At 42.2% G+C, this 18,735-nt stretch overlaps 1 protein-coding gene across 2 annotated transcripts; it reads left to right on the forward strand.

Moving 5' to 3' along the window:
* Positions 1-7,617: 7,617 nt before the first annotated feature.
* PLAC9 (placenta associated 9) lies at positions 7,618-18,100 on the forward strand. Of its 2 annotated transcripts, XM_003207788.5 has the most exons (4): positions 7,627-7,997; positions 16,368-16,462; positions 16,746-16,866; positions 17,911-18,100. In XM_003207788.5, exons 1-4 carry the CDS (start codon positions 7,940-7,942, stop codon positions 17,919-17,921), a joined length of 285 nt encoding a protein of 94 aa, XP_003207836.1. In that variant the 5' UTR covers positions 7,627-7,939; the 3' UTR covers positions 17,922-18,100. The 2 variants fall into 2 exon arrangements, with proteins under 2 accessions (XP_085086097.1, XP_003207836.1); XM_085229971.1 differs by lacking the exon at positions 17,911-18,100 and having other exon boundaries at positions 7,618-7,997; positions 16,746-16,904.
* The last annotated feature ends 635 nt before the right edge of the window (positions 18,101-18,735 follow it).

An 18,735-nucleotide genomic window follows, 5' to 3' on the forward strand; every position in this document is an offset into this window, starting at 1 on the left:
GCATTGAGAGTAGAAGATATGACTTGAGCTACAGGCTATTTGGCCACTTTGGAAATGGAAAACAGTGCCTCATTCTCTTGAAACCAGAGAGAATTCAGTTTGGAGAGCACAAGGAGAAATAGCTATTAGCACTGTAAATAAAGACTTCGTTGAATTACAGGACTTGAAAAATAATCTTGAAGGGTTAGCCAAGCTTTTCCCCCCACAGTAAATAAAATTAGTAACATTTCCAACCTCAATGGGTGGGACACGATAGTCTGTCCAAGGGGAGAGCTCACTGCAGAACTTGGTCAGAAGGAAAGAGGGCGGAGATAGTCTACACTTACGCCAAAAAGAAACATGAAAAGGTTGTCCAGAGTAGCAACACAAAACAGAAGTGGCAATTTATGATTACACAGTGCATTGTTGCAACAGGAACATGGTGACAAACCGCTATGAAAATCAGTGCGGATATACAGAAAGTCCAGAAAAAGAATTTCCAATAGAAATAGTAACAATGAAAAGGAATAGATGATGTTTTCTTCTTTGGCATATAATTTCACTTCCTTCTCAATTTCTGCATAAGTCAGTACTAATAAACAGTCCAGATTTTCATCCTCCAGTTTATATTTTTCAGACAGCAATTGAGCAATGCTATTTTACATTACTGCTTACTATCTTCAGGCAGTTTTGAAAAGACAAGGTAGACCACAACCAATGGAAACAGATCTAGCTTTCTCAGGGTATATTTTATAGAGGCTGAGAGAAAGGACAGCTATCAGTTCAAGAAACATGTTTGTAGTGTATGAGTCTAAAGAATAGTCTGGGTGATTATCTGTTTGCATTACTGGAAGAAACACCAGCTGAAAACACACACCGTGAGCCCTGAAGTGAGGTACCCGTTTGCCCATGCAGAGCACAGGCATGGCAAATAGTGGAGCACGTTCTACCATTTCAGAGGGCTGTAAAATAGAAGAGCAGCACCGTATGACTTGAAAGCTTTACTATAGTCATTAGTTTCATGTATGGTCACAGAAATCACTGAGCGTTTAAAAGACAAGTGGATGCGACCTGAAACAAAGTTACTTGATTACAGAATTACTCAAACAGGTTCAAATTTACCACGGTCTATAGATACCTGCTGTACAATGCTTTCAAAGGCTCAAAAGGCCTTCAAAGGTTTTTGACACATTGAACATGCAACTGCAGTAAAGAACACACGCTTCTGCCAAGGCGATAAACGTTTCACTACAGCACTGCTCCTGGGATGGGCTGAACTCCTTTGCCTCCTGGTTAGCGTAAGTAATCCCAAGGTCAAGTACATAACAGCCTAGAGAGCCTGCTCCTTTAGCCCAGACTCTCATTGATCTAAATCCTCTTCCCTCTCCTCCCGCCGTGTCTAATTAAATCGCTAAGCTCTAGGTTGCAGCTCACGCTGTGCTCAAAATCAGCTCATCCAGCCCACAACTCAGCTTCGTTGAGTGCAATTGTGGGAAGATCAAAAGAAATCAAAAGCTGAGCAAAAGATGGAAGCAGAAGGATTGAGTGGAGCAGCAGGAGGTAACCTTGACAGAAACCTGCCAGACAGTAGGACAAGCAGGGCTCTGCCACTGCAGGCTGCCTCACTACCACTGGGCAGCACACTCAGCTCCTTCCTCCCATCCTGGCCCCATCCTTTCCTGCTCTCAGCATAGCACCTCTTCACCCCTGTGAGCAAACCACTTTCTGCTCCCTAGACAAGTGTCAGCTCTTCTCAATTCAAACCACCTGTCTTATCAGCTTCTTGTCATTTACCTCCCTGATGATGAAGTCTATAGAGAACAGACTGCTTTGCAATTTTTTATAGAGTCCTAATGACTCACATGACTCCTATGTCCTCACTTCTAGTGCTTCTTATTCTGTAAACACATGCAACAAATCCTCCATTCCCTTCTCATGTATTTTATCCACTAATCTGCTGCTTCCTCTCTTTTCTCAGCATCAATTAGAAGAAGCTTAAGGCAGTCGCTGCTATAGATGGTGAGGAGCAATACCCAAGCAGGAAAAGCCAGAAAGCACTTACATAGAAGTAAAAAATCATAGAATCACAGAATGGCCTGGGTTGCAAAGGACCACAATGACCATCTGCTTCCAACCCCCTGCTATGTGCAGGGTCACCAACCAGCAGACCAGGCTGCCCAGAGCCACATCCAGCCTGGCCTTGAATGCCTCCAGGGATGGGGCACCCACAGCCTCCTTGGGCAACCTGTTCCAGTGCCTCATCACCCTCTAGGTGAAAAACTTCCACTTAAAAAGGCAAAGATGAGTATGTGAACTAAGACATAACACTTCTGTTACTCTTCTAGTGAGTTCTGGTGGTGGGTACGAATTTGTTTAACTGGAGTAGGTTACTTAAAAGCTAAACTATACATTCTATTTCATCCAGACAGTGCACCATTGCGGATATTTTAATAGATCTGCATTCAACTGATCTCTCGAAGCAAGATAGGGTGTCATAAAATCTGGCATTAGAAACAGCATCAGCGCTATGCCGGTTTTCTGTAAAGACTGAGTTTCAGGTGATAATTCTTGTTCTTAATTTTGTCCTTAGCATTAACCAGAAAACCCGTGCAGATGCAGCAAACCAGTAACAGGTGTAAACATTATTGCCCTCCCCCAAAAACATACGGAGCTGATTGCCCTTCAAGGATTTCATTAGAAAAATATTCAAAACAAAGGATGGAAGACAGGAATCCAGAGTTCACATCTGTTTTCCACAAGCATGAGTTAATGCCCTGACTCTACAGCTTGCGGTGAACGCTAATCTTGTTAATCTTTTTGTCCATAGTCTAACAAGGTTTTTCATGCCCTGGATGAGCATTTAATAGGAAGTGTTTTGTGGGCACTTCTCTTGCTGTTCACGATTATAAAATTTCCCTCTTCATAATAGCAACATTATGTAAGTATTCACACTGTCTCCTAACGATGTTTAGCAGCTGGAATTAAAGAGGCAAGATGCTGGCCCCGTGCAGTAATAGCTGACTGTAATAATTCTTGCTGAACAGAATCCACCAGACAGCAGGACAGAAAAAAAAATCATACCATGTTCTTACTCATTCTCTGCCTTGGAGAAAGTGTCGGAAGCATGCCTGAAGAAAAATTGCAGTTAAAGATGGGACAAGGTCTACTAACATCCTGCTACAGTATCCTATTTCCTAACCACATGCATTTCAAAAGGAGCCTTAACCTGGGATTTTTACTACATCAGCTGCAAAGTAACAAATATACTATAAATCTCCAGGAGAGTGACAGTAAAGAGATTAGCTTGGCTTCTCTCTCTGGCAAATCATGCTTTCTTTAGAATCTATCCATGATCTTGCAGTAATTAAGGCAAAAATGAGAACAGGCTGACTATTGATCTGAAACTGATTCATTCCCAGCTGTTTCTGTTTCATTATACATCTGTACCTCACAGCTAGCTCATATGGTAAATACTGCCTGTATTCAAGGGCTTCACACGCATGGCTGATGAGTTCTCTAATGGAGAAAGGTAGGCAGACATGAAGTAACACAGACTTCTATTTCACTGCCGTTTCTCATGACCCGTGCTCAGCAAGGTGCTAGTCAACAGATGATTAGCTTCTCAGATATTAATTACTCCTTCACAGAGTGAAAACGCTGGTCCAGTTTCAAGCCATTATTTCCTTTAATTAGTGTGGTGTGCAATGCTGGCCTGCTAAAGTCACTAGCTGAGTCATTCCAATTTGAAAACAATCAAGTACTTCCCCTGTGAGTGTTATTTTCTAGTGTTATTTGCTGTGGACTCGGAGTTATTTCACATTTTTTAATGTGACTCAAATGGGTGGATGCAAAGTTGCAACAGCAAAAGGATGCAGTTTTCTGTAACAACAAAAAAAAAAAGCAGTACTCATTACCAGAGCCCCATACGTGCAACATAAAGTTAGGAGTCAAGGGTCCATTTCAGATTCACTAATTTAGCTAAGAATACAGGACGAAGTTGCATTTTCTCTAGAAAGAGCAGGCATGTCACATAGCTTGTTCCATAGGTGCTCCTGTGACACAGTTGGGCTTATTAACCGTGAGATCTGTGAAATGAAAGGATCTAACAGCTGGTTAAAAACACAAAACTAACAGTAAGACACCACTCACCAACACCCCGTGCAACCCACCTTCAGTCTTGTGATTCAAATTTCTTGTGGATGATTGGTCAGGAAGCTGAAGTCACAGATGCATGACAGCCTGAACCCATCAGCTGCTTACCTAATGCTGGCAAAGAGAACCCAGCTTAGCGTGCTGGCACCAAGATGACACAAGGGAATTGCCTCCAGAGAGAAGCTGACTCACTGCTGGCCTTATGCACAGTACAAAATGTATTGTTTTGGAGAAGGCTGGACCAGAGTGCTCTATTCCATGACACATGTTTGTTAACCTTCTCCAAGCAGGGTGCAACTGGAGCTGATCTCATCAGCACCTCGTAATACTGCATGGGTTTTGTTCTGTTTTTTTTTTTTTTTTTTTTTTAATGGAATCCAAGACTGTGTCTTTATAACAATGACAAGAGAACATTGAACTCTTTGACATTCCCTGAAGGTAGTAACCACTAATTCAAGTTGTTATCTAACAGATTGAAGAAGAACTGCGCTAGGAGAGAAGGCAGCAGCCCACAAGACCTGCAGCACCAACGGAGACTGCACCCGTGAGCAATAGAGATGAGGAGGCTCAGGGCATTCTGCTGGGGATGTGGTGCTGAGTTACCACAATTGAAAGCTGTAAGTGGCCGTGTCTGTTTCATTCTGGTGATACCACCACTCCAAGATAGCTTCCATTTGCTCACCAAATGATACGCTCATTGCAAAGCTAATTCCTGCTTCTGAAGCAGCTGACAAGCTGCATACCTGTTCTTTGGATATCAGTCTCTCCAGGCAATGAGCTCTGCATCTACACACGTCCAATTACTGCTTCAACTCAGCAGTCAAGAACTGTGTTAATTAAGAGGGTGAAAATAATTCACCTCTTCTAGAAGAATCATGAACCAAGCCTCATTTTACATAAAGGATTCAGCTGCCTCCAGGCGTGACCTGAAAACTTCAGGTCACAAGCAGCAGCTAATAAAAAAATAAACATAGGGGAATCTCCAGACTCTGGTGGGTAAACGTCTTCTCCCAAGGGAACATCCACTGTATCCTCACACCGATTTCATCATCCCTCTGTGCTAAGTCCAGGGTAGAGAGCATTCTCTTCCATTTTCTTCTCTGCATGTAAGGCACTTTCCTTTCCCTACATGAATGTGTCTTCGACTGTATTTTTGTTCCTAGAAATCAACTCCATTTAATTTTCTCTGTTTCACTTACAGTCATGAGGGACTGCAGTTCAACCTGTGCCAAGTTTATGCTCAGCCATACTCCTCCACAAGTCCACGCTGCAGGATTTCATGCCCAGGAATGATATTGTCTTCCTTCTCATGGCACACGTCCTCTGCTGACACATGGCCTTCGTTTATTCTGTTTCTCCTCTCTATGCACTAAGTTGTATCTCTATGACCTACTCTCTTGCTTTTGCCAAGCGTTTGGTTCGTCCAAGAAAGAGATGCAGAAAGGCTGTAAGAAAACAAAAAAAAAAAAAAGAAAAACAACACAAAAAACCCCAAAACTCCCAAAATAGACTCAAACCTTGTGTTTGCTCTCCCTTTTGCCAGATTGCCTGCTGGCAGAAATTCCCATCCCTGTTCACTGGTATGCTTTCTTTGGCTGCTGGTGTCTTGGGAACATCTCAACAGCTGGATTCTGTGCAAACCTATATTCATATGATCTCATTATATTCTCATATATGGACATTTCCAAGATGAATATGCTGAAGAATGCTTTCTCTGATGGTAATCAGTGACTGACTAACTTTCCAGAAGACAAATAGGTTTATACATATCACATACTCTCTCCCCTACACCCAGATCTTCTGCCTTGCACTGAACAATCTACTATGCAGTTTAATGATTTCTGACATGCACCTCGAATATTTCGTAATTCACAATGCTGATTAAGAGTTGTTCATCTCCAACTTCATTCTGAGCACTTACCAGCACAAGTTATCAACTTAGGCAATTATCCAAGATCACCAAAATGCTTTAGACAGGTAGCCCTACTGAAAATCAAAATCTTATTTGGCCTCGGTGGTTTTCTTTTGGCTGTATTTCTCTCGTGCAGAATGAACTTCTCTCTCTATAGAAACAACCTCCCGAGTACCATACTAGAGAAAATCCTCTTTTTTTTTTTTTTTTTTGACTTCTCTGTAGGTATCAGATCTCACTATAGCAAACACAACACCGTTTGACAAATAAGAATGAATTGCCTTGAGAGAATGTAGCTGTTTCATGAACCTGAAGTCATTCAGAATCTCCAGGAAACGTGCAGTAAGGGGCTGAGTGACCTCCCCAGTGGTGGTTCACAGCAGTAGTTTTAATATATTTTTATAGCTTTTCTAGTGTAGAAGAAAAAAAAACAAAACAATTCAATGAATGTTCATTGCTTTTTAATAGTATATTGTAGAGTACAGCAGAAAACATGCAGAGAAGCATCGACCAACTGGCTCCCTAAAAAAAGAGAACACGAGGGAGATTCTGCTTGAGAAAGGCACTTACTGTAAAGACAAAGGTCCAGGACAAACATACTCAGAAAAAAGAATTCAACTATTCTTAAGTCTTATCCTGATCCTGAGACTTCTCTCTCCTAAGTAGTACAGGGCTCTCACTCCTGCAGGTCAACATCTTGGTGGTAAAGAAGTCACAGGCACAGCATTTGCATGTCCTCAGTCTGTTGGCTTTGCTTCCACTTCCCCTGTAGCCTCGGCACAGACAACCTCCGATTTCAGCAGTCATAGCCTATGTACAACATGTACAGCCTTAGTTGTACAGGAGCTTTGCAATGCATTCTTAACTTGCTCTTTAATAACTATTCCTTGATAACCTTGATAAAAACATAAGAATTTGTATCAAGTTTTTTTTATTTATTATTTATTTATTTATTTTTAACTCAGGCAACACAAAATGGTCAGCAAGCTTTTTTGTTGTTGTTACTTCTTAAGTTGGGTAGAAGGATGATTATTTTTCCTTCAAAGGTAGGAAACAATAGACCTGCTAGCTGGGAGGAATGCAACCAATGTTGTGCCAGGAACCTGCAGCAGACTCAAGGCTGGAGACCTACCTCCTCACGTTCTACACGGACACTTATCCAACTAATACCCATCAGCTATGAAGATAAACATTGAACTTAGACCTGCTGGAAATCAAGCACACAGTCAGAATGCCATTGGCAGAGCTATTTTTACGCATGTTGTTATCACATCTAACTTATTTCACACACCTTCCAAACTGGGAAGAGCTCCGAGGAGCCTTTTTTGCTTTCCAAAGGAAGGCATCACCAACATAAGGCTGCTGCACTCAGTCCAGCAGAACTTCTTTCCTCCCAAAAGAAATTTTTCTGCGGTCTTAAAAACAAATAACATGAGAACCCTGTTTTTGCACAACTCTAATGATACCGTGTTTTCCACTGTTCCTGCTTTCCACACCCTAGACATAATCCTACAGGGAAAGAAACATCCCGCACCCCTCTCCTCTCTCCTCCTTTTCTTGCCCCCCTTGCTGTACTTACAGAATTCAGTTTTCCAGCACATTCCAGTTGTAGGCTGCATAAATAAATACAGGGTAAAAACTTTGGGGAGCTTGGAGCTCTGCCAGCCTGCCTGGATAACTGGACTTTTTGTGGAGCTTGAAGGGTGTTTTTTTTAAAGGGAGGAAAGAGGAAAAAAAAAAAAAGCACAGCTCCAGAAACTTGGCTCAGCCTGGGCATATTTCCTCCTAGCTCTGGCTAAACCTCAGCTCTGCTGGACGGACAGACAGAGCAGTCTATGCAGAGCCCGGGAGGGAGCCTGCCGTGCACTGCAAAGGACTAGAGCAGAGCGTGGGACCATGCTGTTCATCTGGGTGCTGGTGTTTGCTGGAGTCCTGCAGGAACACGAGCTCTTCGGTGAGTGACTCCAAGCATGAAAAGCAGAAACTGCAGCACGGTCTAAGACTTTGCATGGGGGCAGGCGGGGGAGATAAAAAAATTGCTTCCTTATGGATTTCATACAAAGGCATCACAGGTATGTGTCTGCTTCAGAGGAGAATCTCTAGTTCTGTGCTGTTGAATCTGTCCTAGAGGCACATTGCTTTCTTAGAGATCTTACCCTTCTCGGGGGGCAAGGAAATACATGATCAGTGTATTTTCAGAAGCTGACACGCGCTGCAGCCAGCTCCCTGCAACTCCATCATTACTGCACTGGAGCAGTAACAACATATGCATGAATCCTCCTAGTTCAAGGTGAACAGAGACAGATTTTCCTTTACTCAAAACCTCCTTTTTAGATACGCTTTAACAGTACTGCATTTTTGTCTCTTCTGCTTTGGATTACTTTTTGAGATTCTTGAGGCTCGCAATTCCTTCTTCAAATACCTTGGGAGGAAGAAGCAGAAACACACAACAGCTGATAAACTAGCATCGAAGTTTTACTTTAATTATGAGTAGGGCTGGCACTAACCTAACCTGTAGTAGCATTTCAGCTGATGGTATGACTGAGAGCTATTCTGTTCAGCTAGTCCCAGGATTTATAGTCCCTGTGCTACCACAAACCTGGCTTCACAGCCTGTTTGCATTATGTGTTTTCTGCTAGCTGAGGCCCAGCATCATTCTCCCTCCGCTCCGACTGCCTGACAACACACAGTGTTCATATTTTGTGGCAGGGCAGCGAGTTTCCATTACATTCAAGACGTTTACCAAAAAACTGTTTTGTCCCCTCTGCCCCCAAATCCCACACACTCTTTCTTGCCATCTCCTTCCCACACAACTGGCTTTACAGTGTTTATCTGTGCTGTGTTATCAGTTCTAGCAAGGGCACTCTGACTAGTTTTCACCCCATGAGTACTGTAGGAAAACTGTTTTTGTTTATTTGCCCCCTATGTATATCATCTGTAAGAAAATGAAAAAGGAAATGAAGAACCTCAATTTCAGAACTGCTCTTGCCCCAGGGAGGCTGCAAGAAATGTTTTTTTTTTTTTTTGTAAGGAGAGAATTCCTTGTCCATACTGGCTGGTTTCTTCAAGTCAAGCATAGGAAGGGCTTGAGTTTGTACCTGTCACAGCCAGGTGCACATCTTGGCTGGCTGAAAGACTTCAGAGAATTCATTCCTACTCTCCCTTTACTACCTCTGAGATGAGGAACACAACTCCTAATTTTCTTACAGATCCTTCCCCTGACCACTCCACCCCCATGATTAATCTATTGGTTTTTCCTATTTTGTTTGACAACAGTTTCTCTTGAAAATGGTTTGGGGCTGGACAGAGTAGAGCTTATGTTTTTATTCAGCCATTAACAGGAACAATTTCACGTTCACAAGGTCAGCGATCAAGCAGCTCAAGGTGAGAGATTAGTGTGGGTGCCCAGTCGGATTCATTACAGGCTCCCACCTCACATGGGCAGCTTTCCATTCCTTGCTACTACTGCTGGGTTAGGGGAGATGGTGCTGCTGCTAAAACAGCATTCAACATAGCCACATGCACTGGGCCATTCAGTACCTGCCCCATTTAAACACATTGCCATTCCTACAGAAAGCTCTGGGCTAATAATTGTTCTGAGGGTGCAACATCCCAGCAGCAGAGACTCCTGCGAGTTTATGCATGGCAGAGAGGTGACCTGGAATCCTCAGGTAAACAATTACCAGGCAATTGGGTAAGCAGGCTGGGCCCCATGACGTGCTCCAGTTAGATGAGCATATCCAAATACTGAGCTACTGAGGAGAGAGCAACAGGGGAGCCCGAGTGGAACCACTGCCGCTCAGTAGTGCACATTGTGTGGTTCATCTGGTTTTAACTGCAAGAAAAGGCAAATCATGTTTAAGGGAATGCTTTTTCCCCCCTCATTCAGTTAACATAGCATGACTTTTCAGAATACTTAGAATTTTCCAATATCCACATGCTATACCTAAGGCAGGGTAGACTTACGAGGTTTTGGAATGAATGGGCAACTACGAAGGTGATATTCAGCAATCAGAGGCAGGGGACTGTTTAGAAACTGAAGAGGGAAAAATAGAACACAACCAAACCTTCAGAACTGCCTATTTCTGCATGAAATCAACTGCTTGCATTCTCATAAAGCACTGTTTTGCTCCCAGAAGATTGAACTTCAAAACGGTGTAATTAAATCCACAGTAAAACTCGTGAAAGGTACTATCTGAAACCAGCCTGAGTCATAATTTTCTACTAATAAGCCAACAGTAGTTTCAACTACACCCCACATAATAGCTATTTCCTTCTCTTATAGAAGCCTACAGCCATTATTGTCCCCAATTCAAGAGAAGTCTTTGCAAACACTCATCCCTGAACTCCAACAAGGAAGAATGAAAGTTTGTACACAGATGTAGAGGTGTTTCTTACAAACAAGACACCTGAAATAGGGATTCTGCATAGGAGCGAGCCCTTTAGCACAATTAACCCACTTGTAAAACCCCTACGTTCTATTATTGAGTTATCTGGAGTTTGTAACCTCTGTGGGTAAAGCAAAGGCTATTCTCAAACTGCAGGAAAGTCCGGGGTCTGGAAATACAGGACTCTGCTGTTCCCCTGCATCAGCTGTACTTACAAATTCATCTGATCTGTTCTGAGTGAGGCAGTTGTGGGTCACTCCATGAATACATGGGATGTAGTGTGTGTGTATATATCATATATCACTTCCTGAGTGGTTGCAGTACACACGAAACGTCTGCCAGAGAAAAACACATCTTCAGTCAAGTTCCTAGAATTTTTTCAGTATTAGGACAAAACTGTAAAGGTTGTTCTTCCTGTACTATTATATTTCTTTCTACAGCCAAAGCTTATGCAAACTAAACACCCACTGAGTTGACTTGTAAGTCACAGACTCACCTCACACCCTGCTCCCCATGATTGTAGCTCCTGTTAGTAAACACAGCCCAAAAGCCACATCCTCACAACGCCTTATCCCCAGATGCCAGTGGTCATCTTCCAATTTATAGGCGGCATCAAATACTCAACTCTGACCTCCTCCATTCTCAAAACCAGATTAAGCTCATCCACTGTACATAACTTACATTCTTTAGATATGCCCACAACATACTTCCACCTCTTCCTGAAATGGCTCATTCTCTTCTGCATATACAAGTATCTCTTTTGTAGCTACTAGCTATAATTATCCTAACACTTCGCCTTAGTTTCAAAACCAAATACATACACATACAGAAATAAAAATACCACATGAGTTTGGAGCCCAAAACATCAGAATATTCTCTCCTAACTTGCAGAATGAATAAGAGCAACTTACCTGCAAGCTGCACAAACCCATCTTTCTTGTCCCTCTCCTAGCCATTTTCCATTGCAAAAGCAAGCATGAGACAAGGTCCCCTGGCTGCTCGCTCAAGAAGATCAGCATGTTGGAAACACATTTCAAACCAAGCGAGGAACATTTTATTATTATCTTCCTTCCTTTATATAAACATATACACAACTCAGGTGCGTGTAAAGCCAGAGGAGATTGGAGGGTTGACATAACTGGCAACTAAGGTTGATGTTTTTAAGAACAGTCCCACCAAACTAAACATGACCAGCAATCTTGGCTTAAAATGGACCTATGTCTGAAAGCATTAATATTGGTATTACTGATAATACTGATAGAGTTTTCTGTACTTACTTGCAAAAGCAGTTGAATTCAACTTGCAAACTGTGCAGTTGCTTGAGCTAACACTTCCAAGTGACGTTCATGCTTTAACGTCAAGTCCAACAGTATATTTAGATAATAATTTAAGCAACGATTGGCAAATGCCTTCGGACACCCATCATGCTCTTCTCAGATGAGGTGGGAAGGGGTCACCAAGTGGACTCAAGTGATTTTTTTTTTTCTGTTGCAACACAAATCCGTTATTATCAGTTTTGTTTTCTTACTAGGAACTATCACATCACTTCTTGCTATACATTACAGGAATAAAACGGTACTGCTAAGCCTAAGGTAATACAAACAGGAGCATGTCTCCTTCAATAGCTATAAATGTTCCCTTTTATTCACTTGCATCTGTCACATGACTTCAGGCTTTATAAGCCATCTGGTTGCTTTTTCGGTCTCACTTGCCTTTCATTTGGCCTGTGGTCTGCTTTGCTTTACCTCACGATCCCTGCTGAGCACAACATGAACTCTCAGTCAATTCTCAAAACCACAGTGGTTACAGAACAGTGCAAAAAAAGGTCTTTTTTATCAACTTCAAAACCAATGTTTTAAATGTTATGGTCACTTAGCTCAACCTCCTTTGTAACACAGTCCAAAGAACCCAACCCAGTATTTTCTACAGCTAGTCTGTAACTTCGGTTTGACTCGTATCTTTGGGATTTATCCTTATAAAGAATACAAGCAATGCAGATGGTACTTTCAATTACCAACTTGATTCATTGACTTAAAAACGTGTTTTAACCTGAATTGGTGTGTGCCAGCTTGCAATTCTATGATGCTTTAATTTAAAACACTTTTCCCCCCCCCCATCAGATGCCTTTGTGACACAGGTAAGTGGACAACAGTTTGCTTGTATGTACAGCTAATGGTCTGGGACCAGACACACTATGTTGTAGAACTTCTATTGGTAAAGAGTAAGTTAACACTACCCTCTGACCTCTGACCCCAACTTCACTACAAGGTCCACATTTACTTATGTGCACACACTAGGTATATATCTAAATAAATTAACATATATTTTAAAAGCTATTGAGCAATTATATACTCACATTTATATTTAGTGTGAGAGCAGATGCATATGTACATAAAATTCAGATACTGGCATGTCAAGATCATGTGAAGAAATTCACATATACAAGAGGCAATGACACAACCACTGTACTTCCTTAAACCCAACAGCAAGCTTCTCGTTTATGAGAGGGTCCTGCTTCAACTTCTCACACAGAAGCACTTCTTGTATCTGCTGGCATCCTTAAATCTCACTCAAATTCTGTTCCTCTGCTCCTTCTACTGGTTTCTGATGGTACCACAGCACAGGGCAGTAGAACCACACTGCTTTTATGGTACTATCAGCCTGATACGGAAGACAAAAATATACAAGACAGAAAGTAAGTCAGTATTTCTAGATGATTGGCGTATATATAGTGTAAATAAATGAAGAGTTTAATCCTTGCCCTTATAGAAGCAAGGTCAACCTAGTGACTCAGATATATGCCATTTATGCACAAGAAGGCAGCTATAGGCTAACAAAATAACCAGGTCTCCAGCAGCCAAAGCCTCAAGCCCAAGCTCTGCAAACTGCAGAACACAAGCAATTACAGTGACCAAAGCACTGTCTGACTGAACCATTGTCCCTTCCCACAGTGTCCCATTCTGGTGTGATGGTGAAGGGCACCACAAGCACGAGAGCATCTCCGCTGTGGTGAGAAAGCTGCTAACCAGGCACAGAGGCACAGGCCCTGCTTGACAGCATTCTTCTGGGTCACAGAATCCAGGCCATGAAACCTGGGAACTAAAACCATTTTGCTTTTAAAACAGACTCTCTCTTAACTCTTACCACTCACTAACAAGAGGTATCAGATGTTTTACGTGACACTTAAGCCTGGACCATTTGTCAACTTGTTTAGTCACAGCATCAGCCCTGTGGTTCTAGGTCTCTAAGGCTGGATGAGACACTTCCTCCCCCTCCAACAAGCCCACTGCAGTCTATAAATTAGCAATGCATCTGCACTGCAAGAAACCTGTCTCATTCTGCATCAAAAAAAGCACCAGCCATCCCAAAGAAGAGAATGCTACTGAGACCTGTAATTCACAGTAGCTTCTACCTTCAGCTGCGCACACATATACAAGGCAGTATTAAGTCAGGTAGGTGAGGTATAAGGATGACTATCTGTGCACACCCATCTACAGTGGCAGTCAGCCCATGCAAAATTAATGTGGTTTGTGCAGAGAAAAAACATTGAACACAGAAGAGATAAGTAATGACTGAAGTGGCATTCTGAGCAGGACCTCATCATATCATGTTTGTTTGAAGGGGTCCTTAGAGGATTTAAGGTCCTGTGTCAGGAAAAAATTGAAAGGAGTCTCTGCAGAGCACCAGCAGCAGTTCACTGTGGCATTACCCAGGTTGAGAAGGTCAGAGTCTCTGGATCAGTCTGATTTAGACAAGACAAACAGTTATTTCTGCTATTCCAAAGGCAGAACTCAGAGTCTTCAATGGACCAGCGTGATACAAGATGCACAATCAGAGGAAGAGAAGTGGACAACACTGACTTGAACTAGCCCGCTTTAGTTCTCCTGCATTTCCCATTTCTAGGAAATGCACAAAACCTGGCACGTAGCCTATGGCTGGCCAAAACTCCACAAACAAACGCTTACGACAGGTGCTGGCTCTCACCCAAGGGAGGCCCACAGCCTTCCAACTCCACCTTGTGACTCAAGGCCGTCCTCTGACACGATGGGCAGCAGTTCAGCATACTGCTGAATCACACGTGACACAGAGATAGAGCTGGGAATACTGGAAAGGTGGAAACTCTATTAATATCTGACAGTAAGATAGAGCTTATCTTGTTACTATCCTACTGTTGGAGCAGAAAAGGTTCGTAGAGAAAGACTGGTCCTTGCTTTGTAGCCTCCATTTCTGACACAAAAATTCAGCAGTTCCATGTTGCTCTAGCTGTGATAGGAAAAAAAAAACAACACGTAAATAAACCCAATTTTTTGGAGCATGGTTCAACTTGATTACTAAATTAGGGAATAACAACATTCCCAAAACACCAACAAAGACCGTGAAGCAGCTGTCTTGCACATAGCTGCCACATCTCAAGCCTTGCTAAGTACTAAGCAGGCAGAGTAAACCTTTCGGATCCTGTCCTCACAGCGCCACCTGGTGGTGAATGCACAAGAACCCAACCCGACAAAACAAACGCATCCAAACACACTGCCTAAAACTGTGCCAAACCAATTTTTAAATAATACCACATCTAGTATATTAGGTCATGTTTTATTCCTCTCCTCCTCCTTGCCCTCAAGGATTCCGTTCCAGCTCACCTCTGGTACCATCAAACTGCTACAATCCTTACTAACAGGTTTATACCACATCCATGGCACAGACTTGACATGAAGCACTGCAACAGGTTCAAATTACTGCTCTCACACAGCACTATTGGAAACAGCCATGGTTGCTCCTCCTATGCCTTCAAGCACACATTACAGCACAAGCTCACATCATGCTCTTGTTTTCTCCATCGCAATCAAACGGTAACAACAAACTACTGCTGCTTTCTCATTATTACAGCCACTGAAGGTCTCAAACGAGAGTAAAACTTAACTTTAACAATATCAGATATGCTATCAATTTAGCAGGTTTTTTAAGTACTGTTACTGCTCTACATACATGCATTAAAACCCAAAAGTTACTGAGCAAAAGACACGGAAAAGTAATTGGCTCCACCCAAGCACAGACAGCAGCAGGCACTATCCTTACATGGAGTACAGCCAGCAGAATGAGATGTCCAAAGAGCTCACGTGTACTGAGAGGTAAACACAGGTAACTGACAGAGATGAGCGATTTTGTATGTAATACCATCATGAGTGACCAACAAATTTGGCCAACAAATGGCACTGGCTGGGCATTTTCACCATTTCTCCTCCCATTGCAAGATCAGATGATTATGCACAAGTTATTGGCACAATGAAATTACCAGCTGGCATCCATTCAGGGTCTAAGTAGACAAACTCAGCTGCTCTTCAAAGCTTTACCATGCTAGTTGCTTCTGATGAGAGTCCAAGATGAACTGATAAAGGTTGCCCAAGGAGGTTGTGAATGCCCCATCCCAGAAAGCATCCAAGGCCAGGCTGGATGTGGCTCTGGGCAGCCTGGTCTGCTGGTTGGCGACCTGCACATAGCAGGGGGTTGGAACCAGATGGTCACTGAGGTCCTTTTCAACCCAGGCCTTTCTATGGTAAGATTCTATTATACCTAAGGCAGATCTTTCCAACACTTAGGTTTTATACTTGTAGAGACAGATCTGAGCTAGAGTAAACAATAAGGTTGCCCTACACAGAAAAAAAACAGGCTTTGTGAAATAAACACAAATACAATAAATAAATAGCAAGCAAGCAGAAAACAGCTTGTTCCAAACAACTTGGGCAATCTGTACACCACCAGGAAATATTCACAACAGTTGGGTATATCTGTATTTAACTGAGTTATTTCCACCCAGGACAAGATACACTCTGTTTAATAAAGAATGCTCTTGAGCACACCAAATGCAATTTCAGAAGTCAAAAAGGTAAATACTACTACCAGAAAGCTCCTGTTAATTTAACTGTGGCTGTTTCTTCCAGCTGCTGCAGACCCTACCAGCCTGTTACCTGGAAGTTTGGGAAGCTGGTGCCACGAACACGATACAATGCACGAACGCTTAGATATTATTGAAGAGGTAAGAGCTGCAGCATTGGTTCCTAGAATACACTAAACCTCTTGGATAAAGAAAATTATAAATGCTGTACTTTAAGTCTTGCCAAACAAAGTTCTAATACTTGTGCCTCTAGAGGCCAGGATAACATGAATAACACAGTAAATTGCAATGAACAATGAAATCAGCTGTTAGTAGCACGGGACAGCAAGACAGCTCTTGGACTAACACATTTGGTACACAATTCCTTCCATTTGACCCCTTGACTGCCCCCCTCTACATCTGTTATTCTTTTTTTCTCCATTAGAAGGTAATAAAAACTGTGGAGCATCTAGAATCAGAAGTCAAATCACTCCTTAGTATCATCAGTGAGACAACATCAGACCTCCCCATCCCTGCAGGAACCCCACTGATAGACATTTTTGATGGTAAGTATCTAGTGGGATATTAGCACATGCAACATTCTTGTTGGCTTAGCTTTCCCAAATACCATCCTCTTTCCACATCAAATGATAAATAACTCACTCAATTCAGTGCAGTGAAGGCCTCAGTTTAAATACAGGGTTCAGTTTTGGCCAGCGTCACAACCAGCACTAAAGAGAGGGGAACAAAGTAAGTGAACAAAGCAGGCATGGAGCTAGAGGAGATGCACAGGAAGGCTGATCAACTGGGGATATTAGCCTCGTCCAATTAAGTTTGAAATGGCCCATCTGAGTAAGGCTGCTGCAAAGACAAAAGCTCCATTTCCTCACCAGTGCAAAACTGAGTAAACCAAGGACAGTGAACCTCTGCAATGTTATGTCTGTAGTTTCCCCAGCACTAGAAATGCTAGACAGCGCTCTGTTCTCTTCAGTCTCTGCCTATCAGTAGTTCATTTAAAAGAGACACTGCTGGTAAACCTCTTGTGGAAAGGCATAAGCAACACCCAGCCACTGTTACGAAGTCAGTTTTGTCATTTTTTGTTATTGCTGTATGTACATACTCACATATTGTAGTGCACTCCAGTGACACGATGTGGGCTCAAAGTAGATAGCAGTACATTAAGTTTTAGTTCTTCTTGCAGTTGGCTGTACAGAAACGGTCACCATAACTGCTGGGGAAACTAACATTTATACCTATGTCCAAAACTCTGTAAGGGGCAGTTAACAGGTAAGAATTAACCTATGTCCCTGCAATGATCATTTAAGAAAGTCTCCCAGTGAAGAGTTACAGTAAATTGAAAATGGAAATCCCAAGTCAACCTCTGCCTATTTGCAACACTTAAAGTACTGCTCGAATTTAGGTTGCATTGACCACCACCTAGTTCAAGAATTGCAGAGCTCTAGGACCTTCCTTCTGTGCTTTGATGAATCAAATAGAGAATTCTCCTCTCTGTGAATTAACTGTTATCAAGTTTTAAATCCTGCTTATCCAGAAAAATTGATCCCGACCTCGTAACCAAGAATAATTTACATCACATCTTCTTTATACAGATGCCAGCTGAGCACAGCAGAGACTGAAGACAGCTGAATGTAACAGGATGGCTGTTACGAACAGTTGCAAATTTGTTCATTTAAAAAGCTCCCTGGTGTTTCCAGGACTTGAGCAGAGATGTACAATCCTGGAAGTACTTTTCATTTTGTGTTCTTTTGCTTTTCAATAAAAATTTGCTTTTAGATATCATTTCAAAGCTTAGCATTTTACATCTTTCAGTGGCCATACTTAATCAAAGGTGCATTTCAAATACAGCATTCTCAGTAAGAAAGTAAGATCAGACAGGGTGCTGGACCAAAAGAAAGCTAAGAAACCTCTCATAATTCAAGAAGACCTTCCTTCCCTGGCAATGAACTTAGTCCTCGTCCTCACCACGAGCGCAAACTGTGGAAGATACACTTTCAGCTGCAATTTCCTCTTGAGATAATTAGATTGTCTGACCAAAACAGACATATAACGTGGTCTAGCTTTGGTCACATTGCTGTCACTGACTGAAGTAAGAATCCTTGTTGCATATCCATGTCAAAACTTGTAGATAGGTTGCACGGCCTGCTAGATTTTTCCACTAGGTTTACACTCTTCAGCCTGCCTGGCTGTGATGACAATGCAAACTGAATTTAACTCCAACATCTATCTTCCCATTTCATGAAGGAGGAAAAAGAAGTACCTCTAAGCATCATTAAAACATGCAAAGGAGTACAGAAGGGGAAACTGAAAGGCTTCAAAAAGAAAAAGCATATACCTTAAAAGCAGGTAAATGTTTTAAGTCCCTATCTATTTACCTGTTTATCTCACATAAGCGTTTTTCCCCACTAAATAATGAT

The sequence above is a fragment of the Meleagris gallopavo genome, chromosome 8, assembly GCF_905368555.1.
Source record: "Meleagris gallopavo chromosome 8, MGAL_WU_HG_1.1, whole genome shotgun sequence".
NCBI lineage: Eukaryota > Metazoa > Chordata > Aves > Galliformes > Phasianidae > Meleagris > Meleagris gallopavo.